We start from the raw sequence: 20,813 nt of genomic DNA, 5'->3' as shown, positions 1-20,813 counted from the left end.
AAGGCTCGTTAGATTAAATCACAATTCACACTCTCAATATGTGTAAATCAAAAAAGATGAAACCTCTGTAAATTATTCCAGTACTTCAGTTCTCTTGGGACTGATGGGTATGTAGAGTTTAGTTTCTACAGATTTCTATGTGATTCAGCAGATTCAGTGAATAGCAGTTAAACACTGACACACTAGATAAGATAAATTATCCTTATTCCAATGCTACGTACAATTTCAGATTTCAATTGTCTAATATTTAAATAAAGCTTTCAATTTTGTAAGTAATCCAAAGCACTTGGGATTGGTGAATTAAAACTGTTTAGACTTATTGCAGTTGCTACCAACTTCAAAACAACTCAATTAAAAATAACTTGCTAGATGAACAGTATTTACAGTGCAAAAACTAAATATTAAGGCAGACACACAAATAGTCAGCATCTACAAATGAATTCAGGTCCTCCTTACAGGATTCTGTCTTTTTATTTCAGTGAGCAGGTTAAACAACAACAAAACACTGAAACAATGGTAGTGTGTACAATAAATACGATATTTGCAGTCAAACAAACCTCTGAGTACAAACCCACAGACGTCCAAAATGACCGACCAGGAACAGACTGATAGATACAGTGCTCTTCTACTATAATTGTTTTCAGCCAAGACTATTGGTTTTTATTTATGTGTGTATAGTTACCTCAAGAATTAAATATTAATTTAAAGTAAGCACTGTACTCCAAAATTGTATTCCAATATTTATGTATTTGGAGATCAGGATTGTTTTTTTTTGATCTATATAAAATAAGCCAAAAGTTTTAACTTCTAATGACAAAATAGATTTTTTTTGCCATACAGTTTTCACTCCTTTGAAGTTTTTTTTTTCAGTTTTTGTCCAAATTACGTTTTTAAAAAAGATTTATATCCTTAATAATTAAGTTTTTATTACTAATGAGTAATCAGTTTTTGTCCAAATACAATATGTCTATCTTTATGCCAAATTAATATATGTTAATCTATAAATAATGAATCTATAAATGTTTAATGTATAAAGATCAAATGATGTGTGAGAGAGACAGGACAGACGGAGCAGTGGGAGTAGAGAGACTCTCAGATTCCAACAGATTGACCAGGTCCCTTTTATTATACAGCAGAATATTGAGCCCAAAAAAGAGATAGATAGAAAGATAGAATAGAGGGATAGAGAGATAGAAAATTCCAAAATCAGACAGAGCTTGGTAGATGGGATGGGAAAGACAGAGCAATCCAAAAACAGATAGAGTGGACTCAAAGAAAAGGCCCAACAGAGCTTGACAGGGAGAGAGGAGAGTTGCTGGACAGCAGGTCAAGGGCAACTGTATGACAAAATGAAAACTCCCATTAGACAGCTATTTTTCGTAAATTAAATTAAATTAAGCAACTTCTACAACTAGAAATTTCATTGAATGTCTTCACATAAACAGAATGTTTAAAGGTCCAAGTCAAGACATTCCCGTTTCAAAATTTTTATTTCAAAATACACTGTAAACCCGAACTCTACTACAAACTCATAACTATTGCCGACAACTAAATCAAAGTGGGCTAATTAGTTCACCCGACACCGAAACATTAAGTATTCTTAACGAATAATATCGTTCTGTTCTGGGGGACCCTGACTTCAGGATTTTAAAGTTTCGCGTGCGAAACCACTCATTTTGTACATTGATGATCTTGAAATAGCAAACCCACTTGGAACATCCATCTGGAACATTGGAAGATCCATAAACTATGTTCAGTCTACTGGGTATTTGCTGATCTGCCTAGTAAATATAGATCATCATTGCATGTGCTTCAGTTAGCAGCATTATGTAAGGTGTCTGACGTTCAGCAGGTTGGATATGAAAGATTGTTTGGTCCTCTGTTACGAGACATCCAAACTCTTGAGCAAGATGCTGTTTTTATTGAATCCATTGGTGAAGCTGTAAAGGGAACAGTCTTGTGTGTCGTGGCTGATAATCTTGCAGCTCATGCATTAGCAGGATTTACAAAGTGTTTCAGAGCTCAGTATATGTGCAGATTCTGCACAGCTACCAAAGAGCAAATTCAGGCTCATGATGTTGGGAGTGGAGAATTCAGTGGACAAAAGCCAGTCATGATGTTGATGTTGATGCTGCACTGCATGGGGTTAGTCAGAGTGGTGTTCAGGGAGTCTGTGTTCTGAGGCAGGGTCTACAGTATTTTCATACAGTCACAGGCTACCCACCAGATATCCTGCACAATCTTCTTGAGGGCATTGTGCCCGTAGAGCTGGCCCTGTGTATTGGGAAAATGATCCATCATAAATGCTTCACCCTGGAGTATTTAAACAGAAAAATTGTCTCATTCCCATACAAGCACACAGACAAGGTTGACAGACCTCAGCCTATCCCGAAGACCTTCACTGTGAAGAAAACGATTGGTGGCAATGGCCATGAAAATGCTACTTTGCTCAGACTACCTCCATTGATCATTGGTAGTAAAGTTCCAGAAGAGGATGGAGCACGGAGTGTACTCATGGATTTGAAAGAGATAGTAGAGCTGATGATTTGCCCAGCGTTTACAGATGAATCCATCCAGTATTTGCAAATGAAGATACAGGATCATAGACACATGCTGCAGGAAGTTTTTCCTGATTTCACACTCAGACCAAAGCATCACTACACTGAGCATTACGCTGACCTCATACGTTGTTTTGGACCTCTTGTCCACTTGTGGACGATGAGATTTGAGGGAAAACACCGCTTTTTCAAGCGTGTAGTACATGACACACAAAACTTCAAGAATGTTTTAAAAACACTAGCATACAGACACCAACACATGATGGCATACTCTCTCAGTGCCCCATCCTTCTCCAAACCTCACCAGCTGACATCAAGCGTCTCGTCTGTGATGGTATCAGGGCTTCCTGATGTTGCAAAGGCATATGTCGAACACATGACAGACAGCAGCATGATTTACAGCACATCAGTTGTCAATGTTGATGGAACTGATTATGGCGTGGAGATGTTTGTGTCTGTGGGAGAGGAGGGAGGATTGCCTCAGTTCAGCAAAATTGAACAGATTCTCCTTGTCGATAACCAGATTTTCTTTCTTTGCAAGATACACACATCATATTACATTGAGCATCTGAGATCTTATGAACTTTCACCAGCGAACTTGACTGTCCACCTTTTAAAAGAGCTCAATGACACATTGCCTCTCTCTGCATACAGAACACATGGAAGACTGATCTTAACACCAAAACGGTTCATATTACTACACTGAAATTTCAGCTCATTTAAGTTAAATGGCTAATAACTTTGTTCAAAGATGATTCTTAATCACAATCAAACTAACTCTATTTACTGTTTTTTTTGTTACAGTACATCAACACATCAAGATATGGCTGCTCCGTGTGTGGGGGGGTGTTCTGAAAGGGGGAAAAATGGGTGAAATGTATCCTCACTAAAGGAAATGTGTTGTATCTTGATAACCCAATAAAAAATATATATGGGAAAAAAAGATATGGCTGCTCCGCAGAAATTTGTGCTCCGTGTATGTGTTGCAACAGATCTTGCCATGAAGCTCATTCTAACCGAGCGACCACAGTCAGTAGAAGATCTCAAGAATATAATGCAAGAGAAGTTTAAGCCAAGGCTGGACTGTGACTTTACCCTTCAATATGAAGATCCTGACTTCGATGGACAGCTCAGTGTTCTTATGGATATTCAGGAGCTCCCTGAAAAAGGAACACTGAAAGTGGTGATATCTGAAAGTCCCACATATACCTTTAAGACAGCGTCAGAAAAATTGGCCAGATTGTTTCCCTGTGCCAACTTTTTCTTATGAAGTTGAGCATGTATGTGCACAGGGAAATGCTGCCTTTGAACGTTCTGGGAAGACACTGAAATTAACAAGAGCCCAGAAACACAATATCCTGGAAAACATGGCTGAAACAATGTACAACTTCAAGCCATATCCACATGACAAGGAAGTGGGTATGGCTGCTGAAGCTCTAATAGCAGGTCATCCATGCCTCAGAGAACATGGGAGTAGGAATGGATGGTATGGATGGAAGGTGGCCTTGAAGTTCAAGATGGGGAATTTTCACAGTAAGTTGGCCAGATCTGGTTGTGCAGAGGTCTCCATCAATGCAGGCATGAGGAGCCGAACCAACCCTGAAAATGATCATCCTCATTCCAACATCAAAAGAGCCAGAAGAGCCGAGGTGAATTTCCTGCCCAACTTCCCCTGGGGAGAGAATGAGGCAACCTTGGAGGAAATGAGAGTACAAATCATACAAGAGACTGAAAAGACTGAGAGAGACCAGATACTGATAGAAAAGCTCATGCACACAACCTTTGCCCTTCGCCGCCTAGGGCTGGGGCGACGCGTCGACGTCATCGATTACGTCGACGTCATCGATTACGTCGACGCAAAAAATACGTTGACGCAAAAACTGTACGTCGATGCGTCGTTTGAAAACAAACAATGGCGGCAGCAATTAGCGGCAGTATCGATACCAGCGAGTCAGTTGACTCTGATCAATGTAGAACACAAACTCGTAGTTCAAAGGTATGGGACTATTTTTCCGTAAAAGGAGGCCATTCTATCGTTTGTCGGCTGTGTAAAATGGAGATGGCTTATCATAAAAGCGCGACGGCGACGCACCAGCACATCAAAAGGCGGCATCCAGGCGCAGCTTGTGTGGATGACAAAACACCGTAAGTTTTCAACTTTTTACAATATCCACTTTTCTTTTCTTGTTTGTTTTGTTGTGCCATACTATATTATGCAAGGATTCGTCACATTTTATTACCATATTGTAACATTAAACATCATACCGTGCCATTCATCCAAACACTCCCACGTACACATACAGACACACACACACACAATATTCTTGAGTGAAAAGGCATAGTGTAGTATGTTCCAGTGAATGAGCAACACTTTATATTTTGTTAGTTAAAAAAGAACACTGCTGCTGTTTATATTTGATTGATTTTAACATTTTCTTGATTCTTGCACAACAAGAACTTGTTTTATTTATTGAAAGTATTTTATTTTTTGTTAAACGCTACCTCTGACGTCAGATTGCACTATTGTTTTCATTACTTGAATTTTATTTTGGAATTTGGTCATTTTTGGTGAAAACAATAAAAATATGTTGGAATGAAGAAATTTGTGTTTTTTCATTGAGATACATAAATTAGCTTATGTAAATTGCTATATAAGTCAAATAATGGGAAAATAATCGATAATCGAATTCGAATCGAATTGAAAAAAAGAATCGTTATATTAATCGATGCATCGAAAAAATAATCGCTAGATTAATCGATTACAAAAATAATCGTTTTGCCCAGCCCTATCGCCGCCAACACATTGTTCAAGGAAGTCCACGGGTGCGGGAATTCCTGGAGAACTGGCCGGCCTTGCGAATACAGTCACAGGTAAATATATAGTATGTTTTAATTAGTAATAGTTAATAGAAGTAATTGATATTTAACATTTCATGTAGAAAATATCTGACAACTCCACATTGTTTTTACACCTAAATGTTCATATGTGTACAGGTGTTTGCAGAGTTACATCGCATTACAAACGTGAATCTACGCAACCAGTTTTACTGTGAACTTGACCGATACACACCAACACTAGTTGCACTGTATCGACAGAAGTCCTCAAGGACTGGAAAGGGAGCAGAGGCACTGCGAGAGATGCCGCTAAACATCACTTGTTGAACATGGTATGCAAACGCCGCTCGAAAGTCTGGCTTCATTTTAATTTAAAAAAGGACGGATTCGCACAGTGCAACACCTGTGGTAAACTTATTTCTGCCAAAGAAGGATGCACAACGAACATGACAAATCACCTTTGCGTGCTGCATGGTATAAAACGTAACGAGTGCACTGTGTTTGACGCGTTGCGCCGCTCTCCCGCTCCCATTGCTTCCGGAACAGTCGCATTTACTGCCCGAGAAGGCAGACATGATAATCTTCCTGAACAAGAACTGTTTTTGATTTGTCACGACTGCGCCAGGGTTTGAGTTTGTTTTATTTTGTTTCATATACATCCACCTGGGCTGCAGCTCTTTGCTTTTTAGACTGCTGCCAACTTGTAGTGTTATTTCAGCAGAATTCAGTTTTACAGTTACAGTTAATAAGTTCTAATAGAATACCCTAGTTACAGTACAGCAACCAAATTAAACTGTGTCAAGTCAACTGACAATATGAATAAATAAAAATGGCCTGTGTAAAGGCTTTTTCAAATGAGAAAATTCTTGTTTTTTTTTCTCTCCTGCACCTCAAAGAATCGAAATCGAGAATCGTTTAGGACAGGAATCGATATTGAGAATCGGAATCGTTAAAATCCAAACGCTGCCCAACCCTACATGCGACGCACTCTGGCTCTTCGTGCACTTCCAGTGTATCTCCGGGAGGATGACGCTGAATTCTACAAAACCTGTAATGTAAGTATTAGGGTTTCAGACGAGTATCTGCCAGTCACACACAGCGCCCACCCCTCCCCTACACACATTGTCTCTGCAGCCAGAGCTATGCTTCACTCTCACACACACACAGTGACCGATCTCTCTGTGCTTGGCTTGACTCTAGCTCCCGTTGCTCTCTTCAGTACTCCTTAGGTTTTCTTCAGCTCGCCTCTATCTCGGTTTCTATGACATTTCAAGTTACTTAGGCTTCAATCTGCCTCCTCATGCTCCACTCCAGTATCATATTTCTACAGCAATAAGTATATATTACGTGAAGTGAGGAAAACTTTTACTTCATGGGGCCACTTTGAGTTTCTACAACATAATATGAGTGATTATACAATTTTTTTAAAATGTTGATCGCCCTGCTAATGATCTATAGGATTGGTTTTCACTTTCAGCATGTGTAAATAGATAGTAGCAACACATTTCTAGTGAAGGTGATTCAGATCCATGCATGTAGCCATGGAACTGAACTCTCCACTGTATCTAGAATATAAGATGACAGACTGAGACCCAGCATCTGATAAAATGACAGTTTCAGTCTGATGTGGAGAGGAGAGGAGAGATAAGGGGGAGGAGAGAAGAGGAGAGGGGAAGGGAACGATGATATTTAAAGTTACTTGGTGAACTTGTTAAGGAAGGAATAATATATTTTGGCTCTACAAACAAGGATTGTGTCACATCCTTCTGGATTGGTCGTTATAATTGATTTTCTTGTGTTTTGCAGGGTGAAGATGAGATGGAGACCACTGACACACCGCTAGCGCTCCTCTCTGTGGTCCCTGACTCCACTGGTTCCATCAGCTTCAGCCCTGAGAACATATCAATTGTGATAGAGGATGAAGTTGTTATGAGCGAGCTTCCCAGGTTGGCTGATGCATTTGTGGTGCTGCTTGGTTTAATCTATGCATTACACTTAGATTATCCAAGGAAAAAACTCACACATCCACATTCATCCAGAAAGTGCTGATGTGTCTGGATGATAACAAACCACTGAAACCATGCCTACTCTCCCTGAAAAATGATTTGTTAAAGGAATAAACAAGCTGAGAAATGCATGCCTGCTGAGTGCAGGCATGCATTTCGGCCGAGTCTCTTCTGGACCCAGCCTCACCACTGACGTCCTTGGCCAATTGTGGGCATGTGAAGGGCCTCATGTCTCAAGGGAGAGGTGTCGGGAAATAACACCTCCCCCCAGATGGGTGACACTCCCGCTAGGTGTGTGTTCCGCCCTCTGAGACGCCTTGTAGCTGCTATCGTTTATTCCCTCGCATCACCGGCTCCAGTAAAACTGTGTAAAATGTATAAAGACCTATGCAATATTTGAACGGGAGGTGATCTGTTAGATTTGAGGAATAGATGCTCTGCCTTCGCCAGCGGCTTCAGTAATTTTCCACCTTCCCAGCCTCCGTGTCACTCCCACCGGCCGGCCACACCTACCTCATCAGCTCCACCTTGGGCTCCCAGCTGCATGTCATCACTCATTAAGCCAGTATTTATGCATCCCCGGTTCATTCACTGGTTGCCAGATTGTTCTTTGTACCCATGCAAGACTTTCCAGTGTTCTTCTCTGGACTGACCTCCTGGTATCGACTCCGCTTGTCTCTGACCATCCTGCCTCGTCTCTGCCCCGGTAAATGCCTCAGCCTTCTGTCCCCAACCACGGGTTCTGCCTGTGCTTTTCCTGGTTCCGGTCTGCCTGTCCCTGTGGCTGTTTGGCGTTCTCCAGCTCCGACGTCGCAGCGGTTGTCTTGTGAGTACTTCCCTGCTGGTTTTCCCGATCCTTTGTCTGACTCCGATTACCCGCCTGCCTGCTCCTTCCTGGTTCGTCTGCCCTGCTGACTTCTCACCTGGTTCCGATCTTCCAGCACCCTCGACAACGTCTCCAGCCTTCGCCCTATCCACTTACTCTCAGTTGTAAGTGTACTGACTAATTGCCTGCTGAGAGACTCAAAAGTCATTACCAACTGTTCACCTGTTTGGTTGTGCTGCAATTGGGTCTTACCAACAACCGTTACAGGTAGAAATGTTTATCTTTACCTTAATTTACTTTGTTAGCTATCATTCACCAGCCAAACAATTCCTTTAACCCTTAAGAGGTCCTTAAATTTGTCCCTAATGACAAAAAAATGTCAGCTTCCCAAAAACTGCTGTAAATTTTTTTTTTTTTTTTTTTTTCCACTATAAACAAGTCAATCTTTTAAAACTACTTCAGCCTGAAATATACATATCAAATATTATATTGTTTTGGTTTTTAACCCTTTAAAGGTCAGTATGTTTACATAGACTATTTTTTTATTGGGGAAAAAAAACAAAATAATTTCCCTTAAATACATTTCAAGGAGTATTTGATTATTATGATTAGGCCCTGAGATGGGTCAATGATTGGCAGCAACATTGATTTTGATGCATTGTTATTTTTTTGCAGTGTCAGATTTATATTAAAAAAAACAAACAAACAAAAAAAAAACCTCACACTTGAGGTCAACTATACACAACTCCAGTTTAATTGAACAAAATCACAATTGATGCATCATTTTTTTTCTGAGTGTATTTGTCTGGGTGTGAGAGTCCAGCTCAGGTGGAGAAGAGGCTGCAAATGGACAGACTGTGGTCCTTGCATGTGAACTTCCCACATTTGCAGCGGGTGCTGCCAATTCTTCTTCTGTCCGTGCAAAAGTCGCACTGCCTCCTGCCCTTACATTAACTGATGAGAGAGGGGCCTACAGCAGCACCCTGCAGATTTGCGACTATTTCTGCAGCAGCTGATGAGTGGGGAAGGTGCCCTCTCTTCTTGATGTGTGGGGTCACCAGCATTTCTCCCACCTCTTCAATGTAGAGCTGCCTCCTGTATGTTTTCTGCTGCTGCCAGGATGGCTCGATTGATGTCCACAGGACGTAGGCGTTGTAATGTGAAATGTCAACCAGGTTGTGGAACAGGGCCAGTGGCCACTGATTTGTTCTCCGTTTTGACATCACAGGTTGCCCAAATCTTTATTCCAGATTTGGCCAGCTTTTTTGGCATGTACTGCCTGAAGCTGTACCTGCCTCTGAATGGGACGAGCTGTTCATCCACGCAGATGTCCCTGTCCCTGTCTTATCCAACATCAATAGCGACACACACTTATCATTTCAGTAGCAAGGCACCCTTTCAGAAAACAGTAAAAAGTGTGAAATTTTGCTGCATGCTTTGAATGGGGGGAAAAAGTAGTGCCATCTGGTGGACAAATATAAAAATTAAAAATTGAAGGCTTGTAGTCCAAAATGAAATCTTAACAAAGGAATGCATTAGTTTATGTTAAGATAAATGTGGGATCAAAAATGTCATTTTCAGTGGTTTTCTATTGGAAATGTTGTCGTTAGGAACAAATGTCGGTTTTTGTGTAGCTTAGCCATTTTAGGCTAATTTAAGGAACTGAGATGACAATTCAACACAGCCAAAATGGCTTGAATAAATAAAAAAACTGAATGGCACAAAATGTCCTAGGATCTCTTAAGGGTTAATAAAAAGGTGAGATCAGACCTCCTTGGACTAGTGTGTCCTCTCTGCAAGACGATACTTAGTGTTCCCTTTTGCCATGTCTATGCCTGCATCTTTAACTTTTTCCTGTTGACCACATCCTCAGCAGTTCATTGCTCTGCTTCAGTGCCAGAGCTCTTCTGTTTCTCCAAAGTGAGAGTGAATCAATTTGAATCTACTACAGGGAATACAGTATGTATATGTACCTCACAAACCACACCTACCAATGACCACATCCTCAGCAGTACATCGCTGTTTCAGTACCAGAGCTTTTGTCTGTTTCTCCGAAGTGAGACCGAATCATTTCGAATCTAGGAGGATCAGCTACAGGCAAACAAAAACAAAAAAAAGACCACACATGGCCCTTGCAAGCCAATACCTTTATCATTTGGTTCAATTACCAATGTAGTAGTTTCACCTGGCAGTGACAGAGTGAATTCTTAGAAACAACTGATTTCAATGTAAGAACAAGCATCCCATTTCAGTTAAATGATGCATCATCATCAGCATCAAATTATCACCATGCTAAATTTGAACTTTCAAACAGCTGGTGCTGGTGGCTCCAGGAAAGAAAGGCTGGAAAGGTGTCTGACATGCAATGTGGGGAGCAGTGCATCAGCATCTGTGGGATGCCGGCTTGACAGTTCCTTTGAGGACAGGGACTAAGATCAGAGTTCAATTCCAAATAAACTTTAATGATCACTCATTATGTAGGGACACATGGCATTGTTTTGGATGGTTGTTGGATGGTGTATGTGTATGGCTATGAAGAAAATACAAATACAGTATTAGCCTTCAATATCACATATAAATTAATAACATTAATATTAATCTTAAATATTAAACAAAAAAGACTGCTTAAATTAAATCTACGCATTCTGGATTATACATGAAAGAAAGTAGATTTACCTACAGTATGTCACAACCACTGGACACTGTACGGATCAATTAATGGCCAGAATGAACAATTTTGTGGTCAACGGAGCCCTCTAGTGGCCAAATACCATAACTTGCTTTACTTACTGTAAACGGCCACATGGCGAAATACCACATTTGTAATATGTGACATGACATGTTTCTGTACAGAATATTCAAAGAATCTTCAAGTTACCGAAACACACAATATTATAGGCATATCCCTAAACTATGGCGCTCAGAACAAAAACAAAAGGGAATGAAGCTATGAGAAGTATAAATTATATTAGCAAGAAATATTACATCATGTCCCCATTTTCTGAACCATGCCCTAAGAAAATTATGCATTAAAAACAGGAACAATTTTGGAAAAAAATAACTATGGTAATATCTATCCTAAGAATTTGGTGTTCTACGGTTGGCTATGGGTTTGACTCATGTTTGTGCATGAACACATACAACAGGCACCCACTACTGCTCACCCATGGAAAATGTGCAGGATGACAACAGATCCTGTCTTAAGGAAGTATGACATCCTCAACTACAACAAGTGCACAAGGATCATACTCAGAAAAAAAAAAACGTACAAAAAGGCCGGATGACAATGTTTACAAAGTTACAACCTTAGTTTACAACTCAACCCACACTACTTCCTGTCCCCTCCTTTTCACCACACCACAGAGGTACATTTTTAGGTTGATTTTTGTTACTGCACCATTAACATGAGCCAGAAAGAATTCATTTCAAGTTTTTCATGTCCACTGTAAATACAGTAACTGTCCACAAGTCAACATTGTACTGTGGGACTGATCATCTGTTATCCAAATACCTCTATCACGCACATGAACACCCTTCACACAGAGCTGAAGTAATTTTAATTCATAACAAACACAGCCAAGTCCATTTTAAAAGTGTCACCTTTTTACATTTGTTTTTGAAAAAGATAGCTGTAACAGTGACACATCTAAACACACTTGTGACGTCGTTTCTACAAAGGAATTCAAACATTGTTCAGAAATTTGGACTCAACACTGTTGCAGAAGTTTCCACTGGTGTGTTGCACTTGCTGCTTTGCTTTCATCTTGTGTCCAGTTCATCCCAAACAGGCTCCATGGGGTTAAAGTCTGGAGACTTCCAACGCTGCCTTTGCACAGACAGGGGGTTTATGTCATCAACAGAAGTTGGAGCAGCTGTAAGAATTGTTTGCACTAACTTTCCAGGCTTAATTTACTTATTAACCCATTACTTGATCCCTGATTATAACTCTGAAATGTACATGATTTTATTTTTTATTTGTTTTTACCTTGGGCAGTTTAGCCAACCATTTAGCTTTGTGCCATTTGGTTATTCACTGGACTTAAACTGCTGAAATTTCAATAAAAACTGGAAGAATTTGGGTAGCTCATAAGTAGTTCAACCAGGTGTCCATCCACCTAACTAATGCAAACATAACTTCCATGTTCTCCAAGTTCATCAGCTTAAATAACTGAAAAATGTTGGAATTAAATACAAATATTAAAAACTGAAGTTTATCAAACAAAACATTTACAAAAAGTGTGTCCTGCATGTTCACTCGAGTGAACATAACAACACAATAGAACATGTAAATCAGATATGGGATATATGCCGCATGTTAAGTGCACAGTGTCTTGATATTGTGCTATTGACAGAATTAAGGATTTAAAAGTAACACTGAATAAAAGCAGACGACCCAAAAACACAAGCTCTACATGTGAAGAGCAGCTCCGAGGTGCTGCCAACTTTCTAAGAATATAATCTGAAGACATAAAAACTTGCCAAACTTTGTTTTTGTTATTATTGATCATTTGTTAAGATTTCTTGTGTAAATCTTTTTATTTGAAATAGTCAAAACAAGACTTTGCTTGCAAAAACTTCTTCCATAATTTAATGTGTACTAAGACCCAATGTACAAAAAATTTAAATTTGCTTAAATGCAGTTAGAAAATTGTACACAGAACAACAGCAAACCAGCTGTACCATGACCCCTCAGCATGATGTACACATCAACCTGGATGGAAGAAGAAATCTACAAAGTAACATACAAGTTGGTTCAGCAGCACTGACTGTGCAGGTAAGACCTGTTCACATTCACTTGGTGCACTTGGTTACAAATTATTATTGACATTTTTTTTCCCAGTCATTAATTTTCCCCTTTATTTGTATTTGTTACACAAAGGTGTTATGCTTTTGTAAATAAATATATATCACTGCCTGGTCCATATTTTTAAGTGAAAATCCCATTGACAAGATAACTTTGTGACTATAATGTGAACATTTATAAACAATAGCATGATGTCAAAAAAATTCAGAAAAAATATTTGGTGTTCTGCTAGAAACATGGTGTTGCCTTCTTTCAAAGTCTGCATTTCTAAAACAAACATGTTCAATTTCTGCTCCAAATGTGGCTGAGAAATGCTTCTTTCATTTTCATATAATTTGGAAAACACAATAATTATTTCCTTTAAAATCCCAACTAAATATCATATGCAGGTCAGTTGTTTAGTAAAATGCTCAGGTAACAATTCACAAACTCATAAGGCATCATGTGACATCATAGTGTAGCTATCAACCAGTGTTAATATCAGTTGAACTAGAACAATGGAGAAACCATTAATTCCACTGGACGGTGGACGTAACGGAAGCCAACCTATTAGGGAACTTGTTTTAGTTTGTTTAGATTTCCACTTCCACTTCATGCTAGTGAACTTGTTAACTTGACTTAACAGATTAACGAGGAGCACCTTAGTGCACTATTATTGAAGGATGCAGCTGAATACAATGTCAGTGCATATTCACTTTGGTACAAAACAGTCACCTGCTAAAATGCAGTTGAAGGATTTTTAAAAAATTTTTTAATTCATATTTTCAAAGGGGTCAATAATGTTCAGTAATGAGAAAATCATCATTGTGAATTTTAAATTTAGGGTTTACAACTTAAAACACCTGAACACGTTAACATGATAACTAAAACATATTACTTTGACACCACCTCAACAGTGTTTTATTTGGGTTTAAAATGGACACGTCTGATTGAATGATCAAAGTTTGCAGTTTGATCATGTCGTAGAACACAGCAAGTACCTCAATGCTTCAGTTGTGTTGAATATTGCACATCCACAGGACACAGAAGACTTGCAACATGCACAGGTCAGACATCCTTTACATTTCTACACAAACATCCTCACTGGCCTGTAAAATATCATGTGTTACAATTTTCACACTGACTTTGGAAGTACTGTATTAAGTTTAGCATTAGTTTCAAGCCAGTATATGAGGATATATTTCCTTTTACATGTCATCATATTGCTGGCCAATAACACTTAATAAGGCCAAGATACTGAAGTGTCTCATTGACCATTTTAAAATGTTTTATTCTTGCAATAGAAGTGCAAGAATAAAATATAAAATCTGTTCAGCTTTGAACTTTAGAGGTACAAGGCGTCAACACCCTCAGCACAATGACATGTAGCTTATAGATTTGATTCAGCTCTTTCACTGAAGTTAAGATGTGAAGGGGGAGTTTCTATCCTCAAAGGAAAAGTACATTTATAAGCTTTCATCTTTAATATATAGTAAACCTACTCTGTTAAGGCAAGTGGTGGACCAATAACGTTATGGAAGATTTGCAAAAGAATGATGGCAGATATCTTAAAACAATATTGGAAAAATAAAAGGGAACATAGATTTCATCTAAACGTATCACAGCTGAGAAGATGTTTTTTTCTCATCAGCTCCAAATCTCAACCAATTTATGACGAGGGAGGAGAGAAAGATGATCTTATGTCTCCATGAAAACAGCAGTTTTACTTCAAAACACTTGTTTGAGTGTTTTAAGTGCTTCTCATCAGTCTAGTACAAGTACAGCATGTGGTCCATACAAGTAGGTTCAGTCTTCTCAGGTTTCACTGTGCTGTCTTACACAATCAATGGATGTGATTTATATTTGCTTTAAAAGTTGTATTCATTACTGTCATCACACAGTGCCTATTTTTGTTACAAAAAAACAATGAATAAGTGCACTTTTGAAACATCCCATTGATTAGAAACATACCTGCAATTAATGGAATTACTATATTTACCTGGTAACAGGTTGGGTGAAACTTGCCACTACAAATCAAATAGCATTAACAGTAGAATACATATCACTCACAAATTGTTATCAAGGGGAAACTAACAGCGAATGGTGTTGCAGTTAAACAAAACAGAAGGGTCATCACACTGGTTAGATGCATTAGTCATTCCAAGAGCTTTATGTACATCATGGGATTTTATTTTATATTTTTAACAAAGCGAGGTACTATATTGTATGCCCTTTCAAACAAGGCAAGCCACTGGTGAGTAAACTATTTATAGTGGATATACTGTATCGTGCTGGGTCGGTGAGTCATCTGCTCAGGATCATCAGGGCTTGTCCACTTCTAAACCAAATCTTTATTCAGGTCTCCAGTCTCTCTGTGGCTGATCCAGGATCCTGACACAATGGTTTCTGCAGCTAAGACACATCTCTTCAGTGAGCTTGTAGCCAGCCACGACTGTTATACAACTCGGTGTTTGAACCAGAGGCAGACAGATGTAATCACTAAGGTTCACTAACGGGCCACCTGAGGGTTGTTACTGATGTTTTAGGATTTACTTTGTGTACATTATCAGTATCACCAAATTGTTACATTGTCAACCAAACAATTAAAAAGACAGGTTCACAAAAGTGTGTGTTAAAATATTAGTCAGGTGACCATATTAACACTGAAACCATTTCTTCTTGTTGTGATCATTACTTCTGTTCATAGTGGATATTAAGAGCTCTCTCTTCCTAATGTGCCTCCAATGTAAGTGATGGGGTACCAGAGCCACAGTCTCCATCCTGTGCAAAAAAATCTGTTCAAAAGTTCATATGAAAGTAATGTGAGGCTTCAGCAGTGGAGTCTTACAAATCAAGCGGATATTTTCCAAAGTCTTTTTAGTATAAAATTCCCTTCTCCTGTCACTGTCCCTCCACTGCAGCTCAACAGGGAAATAGTGTGGGAAAACATCAATATATAATATAATAATAATATAATAAAATATAAATATAAAAAAAAAATAATATAAATCAATATAAATGAATCATTATTACCAAACATTTCTCAATATTCTCAGAATATTCTGATATGTATTTCCATTTTGTCTAATTTATGATTTTACTTTACTTTTGTGTTCTGACGTTTCTGTTTTTGTCTTTTCTACCAGATATTTTTATACCTTAAAAAGTAAATGTCCTTCTGTTAATTTCAAAGGACCTAAACGTGTTTCAGTATTAAATTCACTATTTTGACTACTGTCTCTTCTCTACAAGTCTACAAAATACTGGAACATCAAATCTTTTTCACCATTAAATTCCCATCCATCCTTATACAGTCACAACATACTACATCACTCAAATAAAATATGCTCTGTAAATGACCATTTAATCAAATTTATATTTTTAATAATAAATAATTCTGTGCTTTTGTGCCCTCTAGCAATTTAAGTAGCAAAATATAGTGTTACATCTCCATTGCGGATAGCAGCTTTCTCCCTTTACTTATCATTGTCAATGCAACAACTGAATAAGTAATGCCTGCTTTTAAATGAGTAAAAATTTTAAATTTTACAGTGAATAAAATATTTTCCTCACACATCCTCAATGTCATGTCAAATAAATAAATACAGTGATTCACAGAAGAAATGACAGTGTAAACAAAGACAGCGGTGTTCAGGGGATGCACAGATGCAAAATCAGACATAGCATTGAAGTTCATATGATTACTTGCTAGTTGATGCAATGTGAAGGGAGGGTGGGGGTGTTGGAGTTGGAATACCTATTTTCCTTCCTACGTTAGCAAAGCAAAGACATCTCCGATGTGTATGATGTATAAACCACCTCCAGTTTCCTGCTTGAAATTTAACACAGTGCCGATATGGACACATACCCACATTTATTTAGTTTCCATTACATTTCTGTTCCTTTTTGTTCAAAGAAAAATACGCAAATATACAAACAGTTCATGTTTCAAGACCTAAAATTTCCTAACACTTTGCGGTTTACATTCAGCAACATTCATGTTGAGTGAAAAACGAAGCAATAACCAAACAAAAGAGAAAATAAAATAAAATATAAAACATATTCAGAATAATTATTTATGAAGACTATTCATCGCCATACCGTTAACATATGTTACAACTTATTACTAGTTTCTAACAGTCCAGACTCCCTTCCAGAGTGATGAGTTATTATAGTTTCTCCTTTGAGGGGATCCAGATATAGGGTCCTGAATGTTCCTCTATGACCTGTTTGCAGTGGTTATAAATGTCCTCTAAGTTGTCTCCTTGAACCAGGGCTGCAAAGCAAAGGGAACTGTTTATGTACTGTGGGACTTCATATGGAACAGGTACATCAAATTTTGTTACATCCACACATACATCTTTTCATTCATGAAGCCTCGCTGTCAAATGTTTAAAGAGCCTGTGTGTAGGAGGAGTAAGGTTTCTGACTCCTGCTGGTAGAGTAAAAAAACACCCTGTGGAGCAGTTTCACCCATGTTTTACACTAATTATCACATGGATGGTCTCAAGTTTCTACAAACCAAAAAATTAAATATGCTAATTATCACATAAGAAATTAACACACAGCGGCTTTAATATGAGTTTACCTCTGTCTACATAAAATGATTAGATGTTTCAGTTTAACTGATAAGTGTTTATAAAAGACGGACAAAGACAGAGTTGGACTGAAGATGCCAAAAGGAAATGTTACATATCTTTGAATTGGACCATTTTAATAGAAGTATGTATGGAAGAGGGTTAGGGTTACATGTGAATTTTTTTAAATTTTTTTTATAATTTATAATTTAATCTCCGAATTCTGGCCCTCATCCTCTTCTGTAAGTATACATGATCATACCACTAATACAAAAAACAGAAATGAACATTTTTATATATGCTGGATTCTTAACAAAATGTCTGGAATTATTGGAATCGGAATTATTTCAAGTTAAAATATTCACATGCATTAACAGTGAAAGTTAGTAAAAGTTAAAGATAGTCATAAACGATATGAAACAACTTTCACTCTGTTTCTGTTCTGTGGTCTAATGAAGGGCTTTGTGTTTAATCAACAACCCAGCCGGCTTTGTGTTTGAGAAGGATCAACTGGATATAGATGGCTTCTTTTGCGTTTGTTCTTTTATTAATATCATACCTGTGAAGAATTCACCAAACTCCTGCTCCAGTTTCATTGCCCTGTCAAATATTTTCCTGGCTTGTTCCTCTGTCAGTCTCTTATTCATGTCCCTGCACAGGAGACACGACACAAAATATTACAGAGCCAGACATGATCCTGATGATCAGATGATCTCTGATTTCAACTTATGACAACTGTGAATTAAATTCCAGGTAACACTTTACGTTAAGTCCCCCTAGTTAGTAATAATAAGCAGTATATAAGCTTTTACAAATCATTAATAACACACTGTAATATAGTTAGAAGCAGAAGTAAGGACATTTTAAGTGTTTAACATACAGTATTTGTGAGAAACCATAACTTCTACTAAGACTTATTTTATTTATTACAACTACGCTTTACTATATTGTCATTATCTGCCTATATCAGCCTCCACTTATGATGCTCACAGCATGAGTTATAGTTGTTGATAAAGCTAACTATCTAATTTAACATCTCTGTCTGTCGATTTTCTCGTCTGACTTTAAACCTTGCAGGTTTGTCGCTGAGGTTTTTATGATGTTTTTTGAATGATCATGAGAAAATCAACAGACAGATTCCTTCATTTATTTCATGAGTGACATCATCAAATGCCATGCTCCAGCTCAATGGCTGTATATAAAGATGGATGACACGTCTCCATTTCCTACCACTGTATAAAAATGAAGCCAAAACATCCTGGATAAGAGCGCTTCCATTTTGTGCTGGTGACGTCATTAAGAACCAGAGTCTCTACAGTAGTGGGTGCAGCCGTGGTATTGGGATCCCACCCGTAAACCCACTCCACCCAATCACAGCTGTCAATCATGATGTCAGATTCCTATTTTATGGTATCAAATAGCTAATTATAGTCAAACTTACCAGAAAAATGAACAGAACAAACATCAGCGTGATGAGACCTATCTAAAATGTTTGGGGCAGATTCTGGCTTCTATCCTGCTGTACTGGCTGACTGCCTGAAGATTTTGCTATATATATATGTATGTAAAAGTGAGTAAAAATGTATTTATATTGCACCTTTCACATAAAACTTACACAAGTTCAAGAAATATGACTATAAAAGCAGTAAGGTAAGGCCAGTAAGGGCCAGAAGACAACAACATCTGGCCCAAATATGGGCCGGATTTATTTAGCTATTTAAGCAGGAACTGCACTAATTGATTAAAACATGTGTTCCACATCTGCTTACAACCATGTTACAGTGTGATATAAACAATATATTACATGTTTAGATCCTGTCTTAGTCTTTCAATAAGAGCAAAATGTACAGTAACACGAGTAACCTAAGCTAGTGGACACAATAAACATAGTCAAAGGGGAACTTGTATATGGTTTGTAATAAAAGAAAAATGAATACTCACATTAATGAATCAATAGACTTAGGTTTTATGAAGATGGCGATGGGATAGAGTTGTGCTACTTGTAGTCGTTTGATAGCATTTCCAGACACATCCAGAATGCAGTGTTTACCCTGAGACAGAGGCACGAGTTTACCAGAGATGTACCACACAAAACCACAGTAACGCTGATTTCTCATTGTACCAAATATATAATATCAAAGCTGCGATGTGTAAGATTTTTTCAACCTAAAAACAATCCTCATACGGTGTGATTAGATCATAAGCTAAACTCTGATCTAAACAGCAGCAAGTAAAAGCTCTGTTTACTTCTTTTCTTGTGGTATATAAATCACAGATAAACATGAGCTGCACAATGCACAGTCCTGACACTTTGGTGCAAGTAACATGCAACTTTTATAAACAGATAGGGGCTCACCCTTTCAGCCACATATTTCACAGATTGGACACTTGTTCCATAAAGATTATCGTTGTACTGTCCCGCCTCAATGAACTTGTGCTCTTGGATGTCCTTCTCCATCTGCTCTCTTGACATCACAAAGTGGTAGTCTCGCCCATCTACCTCGTAGTCCCTCTTCGGCCGAGTGGTATCTTTGGTGCAAGGAGGAAAATACGCTTTTTATAACTTATTAACCAACTTGCCATAAACAGACACGTGTTACATTTTCTATTTAATTCTTACTAAAAATCTCACTAATGTCTATATAACTGCTTTAAAGATTTCTATACACAAATATTAATATTGTACATTACTTGTGATACCATTTTGTAATTAACACAAACAAATAAGATCATGGTGGAAATGACTGGGAGCCTCTTTGTCACACCAATGCCAATGTTTCTTAAAATTAACACCATATGTTCCAATAAAACTTGCTGCTTTCAATCAAAATAGGATGGTGCTACTATTACTTTTAGTTAGAGTGGTGCCCTGCTGTGCTGTAGGAAGTATCCTACCAAACCTGAGCAAGTGGCAACCAGAGTTTAATCAGTTGTTTATAGCAAAAATCCAGATTCTTCTAAGTAACACATACATACAAAGCTTTGATGAATAAAAAAATCATAATGATATATTCTTAACATATCATGTTAATCAAATGTCTGGCTTCAAAACATTCTGTCATCTTGGAGCAAATTTCACTGTATAAGTTACAACAGAAGAAAGTGGCTGATAAATACTGGGGTGGGAAGTGTTATCAAATATATATATATATAACACTAGTGTCACTAAAACTAACAGTCCCAAATTGATTTGATGCAAACTAGAACTCCAGAAGGAAAAGGTTATGT

At 38.0% G+C, this 20,813-nt stretch overlaps 1 protein-coding gene across 27 annotated transcripts in view; it reads right to left on the bottom strand.

Annotated features, from left to right (window-relative positions):
- Nucleotides 1–13,763: 13,763 nt before the first annotated feature.
- dlg2 (discs, large homolog 2 (Drosophila)) overlaps nucleotides 13,764–20,813 on the bottom strand; it is a 213,284-nt gene continuing 206,234 nt past the window's right edge. For all 27 annotated transcript variants that reach the window (XM_056398380.1, XM_056398385.1, XM_056398384.1 and 24 more), the window contains 4 exons: nucleotides 19,942–20,114; nucleotides 19,527–19,636; nucleotides 18,145–18,236; nucleotides 13,764–17,284 (listed from right to left, as the gene is read on the bottom strand). In XM_056398380.1, the coding sequence (XP_056254355.1) occupies nucleotides 17,178–17,284; nucleotides 18,145–18,236; nucleotides 19,527–19,636; nucleotides 19,942–20,114 (482 nt within the window). In that variant the 3' untranslated portion in view covers nucleotides 13,764–17,177. The remainder of the gene's footprint in view (nucleotides 17,285–18,144; nucleotides 18,237–19,526; nucleotides 19,637–19,941; nucleotides 20,115–20,813) is intronic.

This window comes from Seriola aureovittata, chromosome 15 (assembly GCF_021018895.1).
Source record: "Seriola aureovittata isolate HTS-2021-v1 ecotype China chromosome 15, ASM2101889v1, whole genome shotgun sequence".
NCBI classification, from domain to species: domain Eukaryota; kingdom Metazoa; phylum Chordata; class Actinopteri; order Carangiformes; family Carangidae; genus Seriola; species Seriola aureovittata.
Note: the sequence above shows the minus strand (reverse complement) of the source record. Positions and strands in the feature narration are given on the sequence as shown.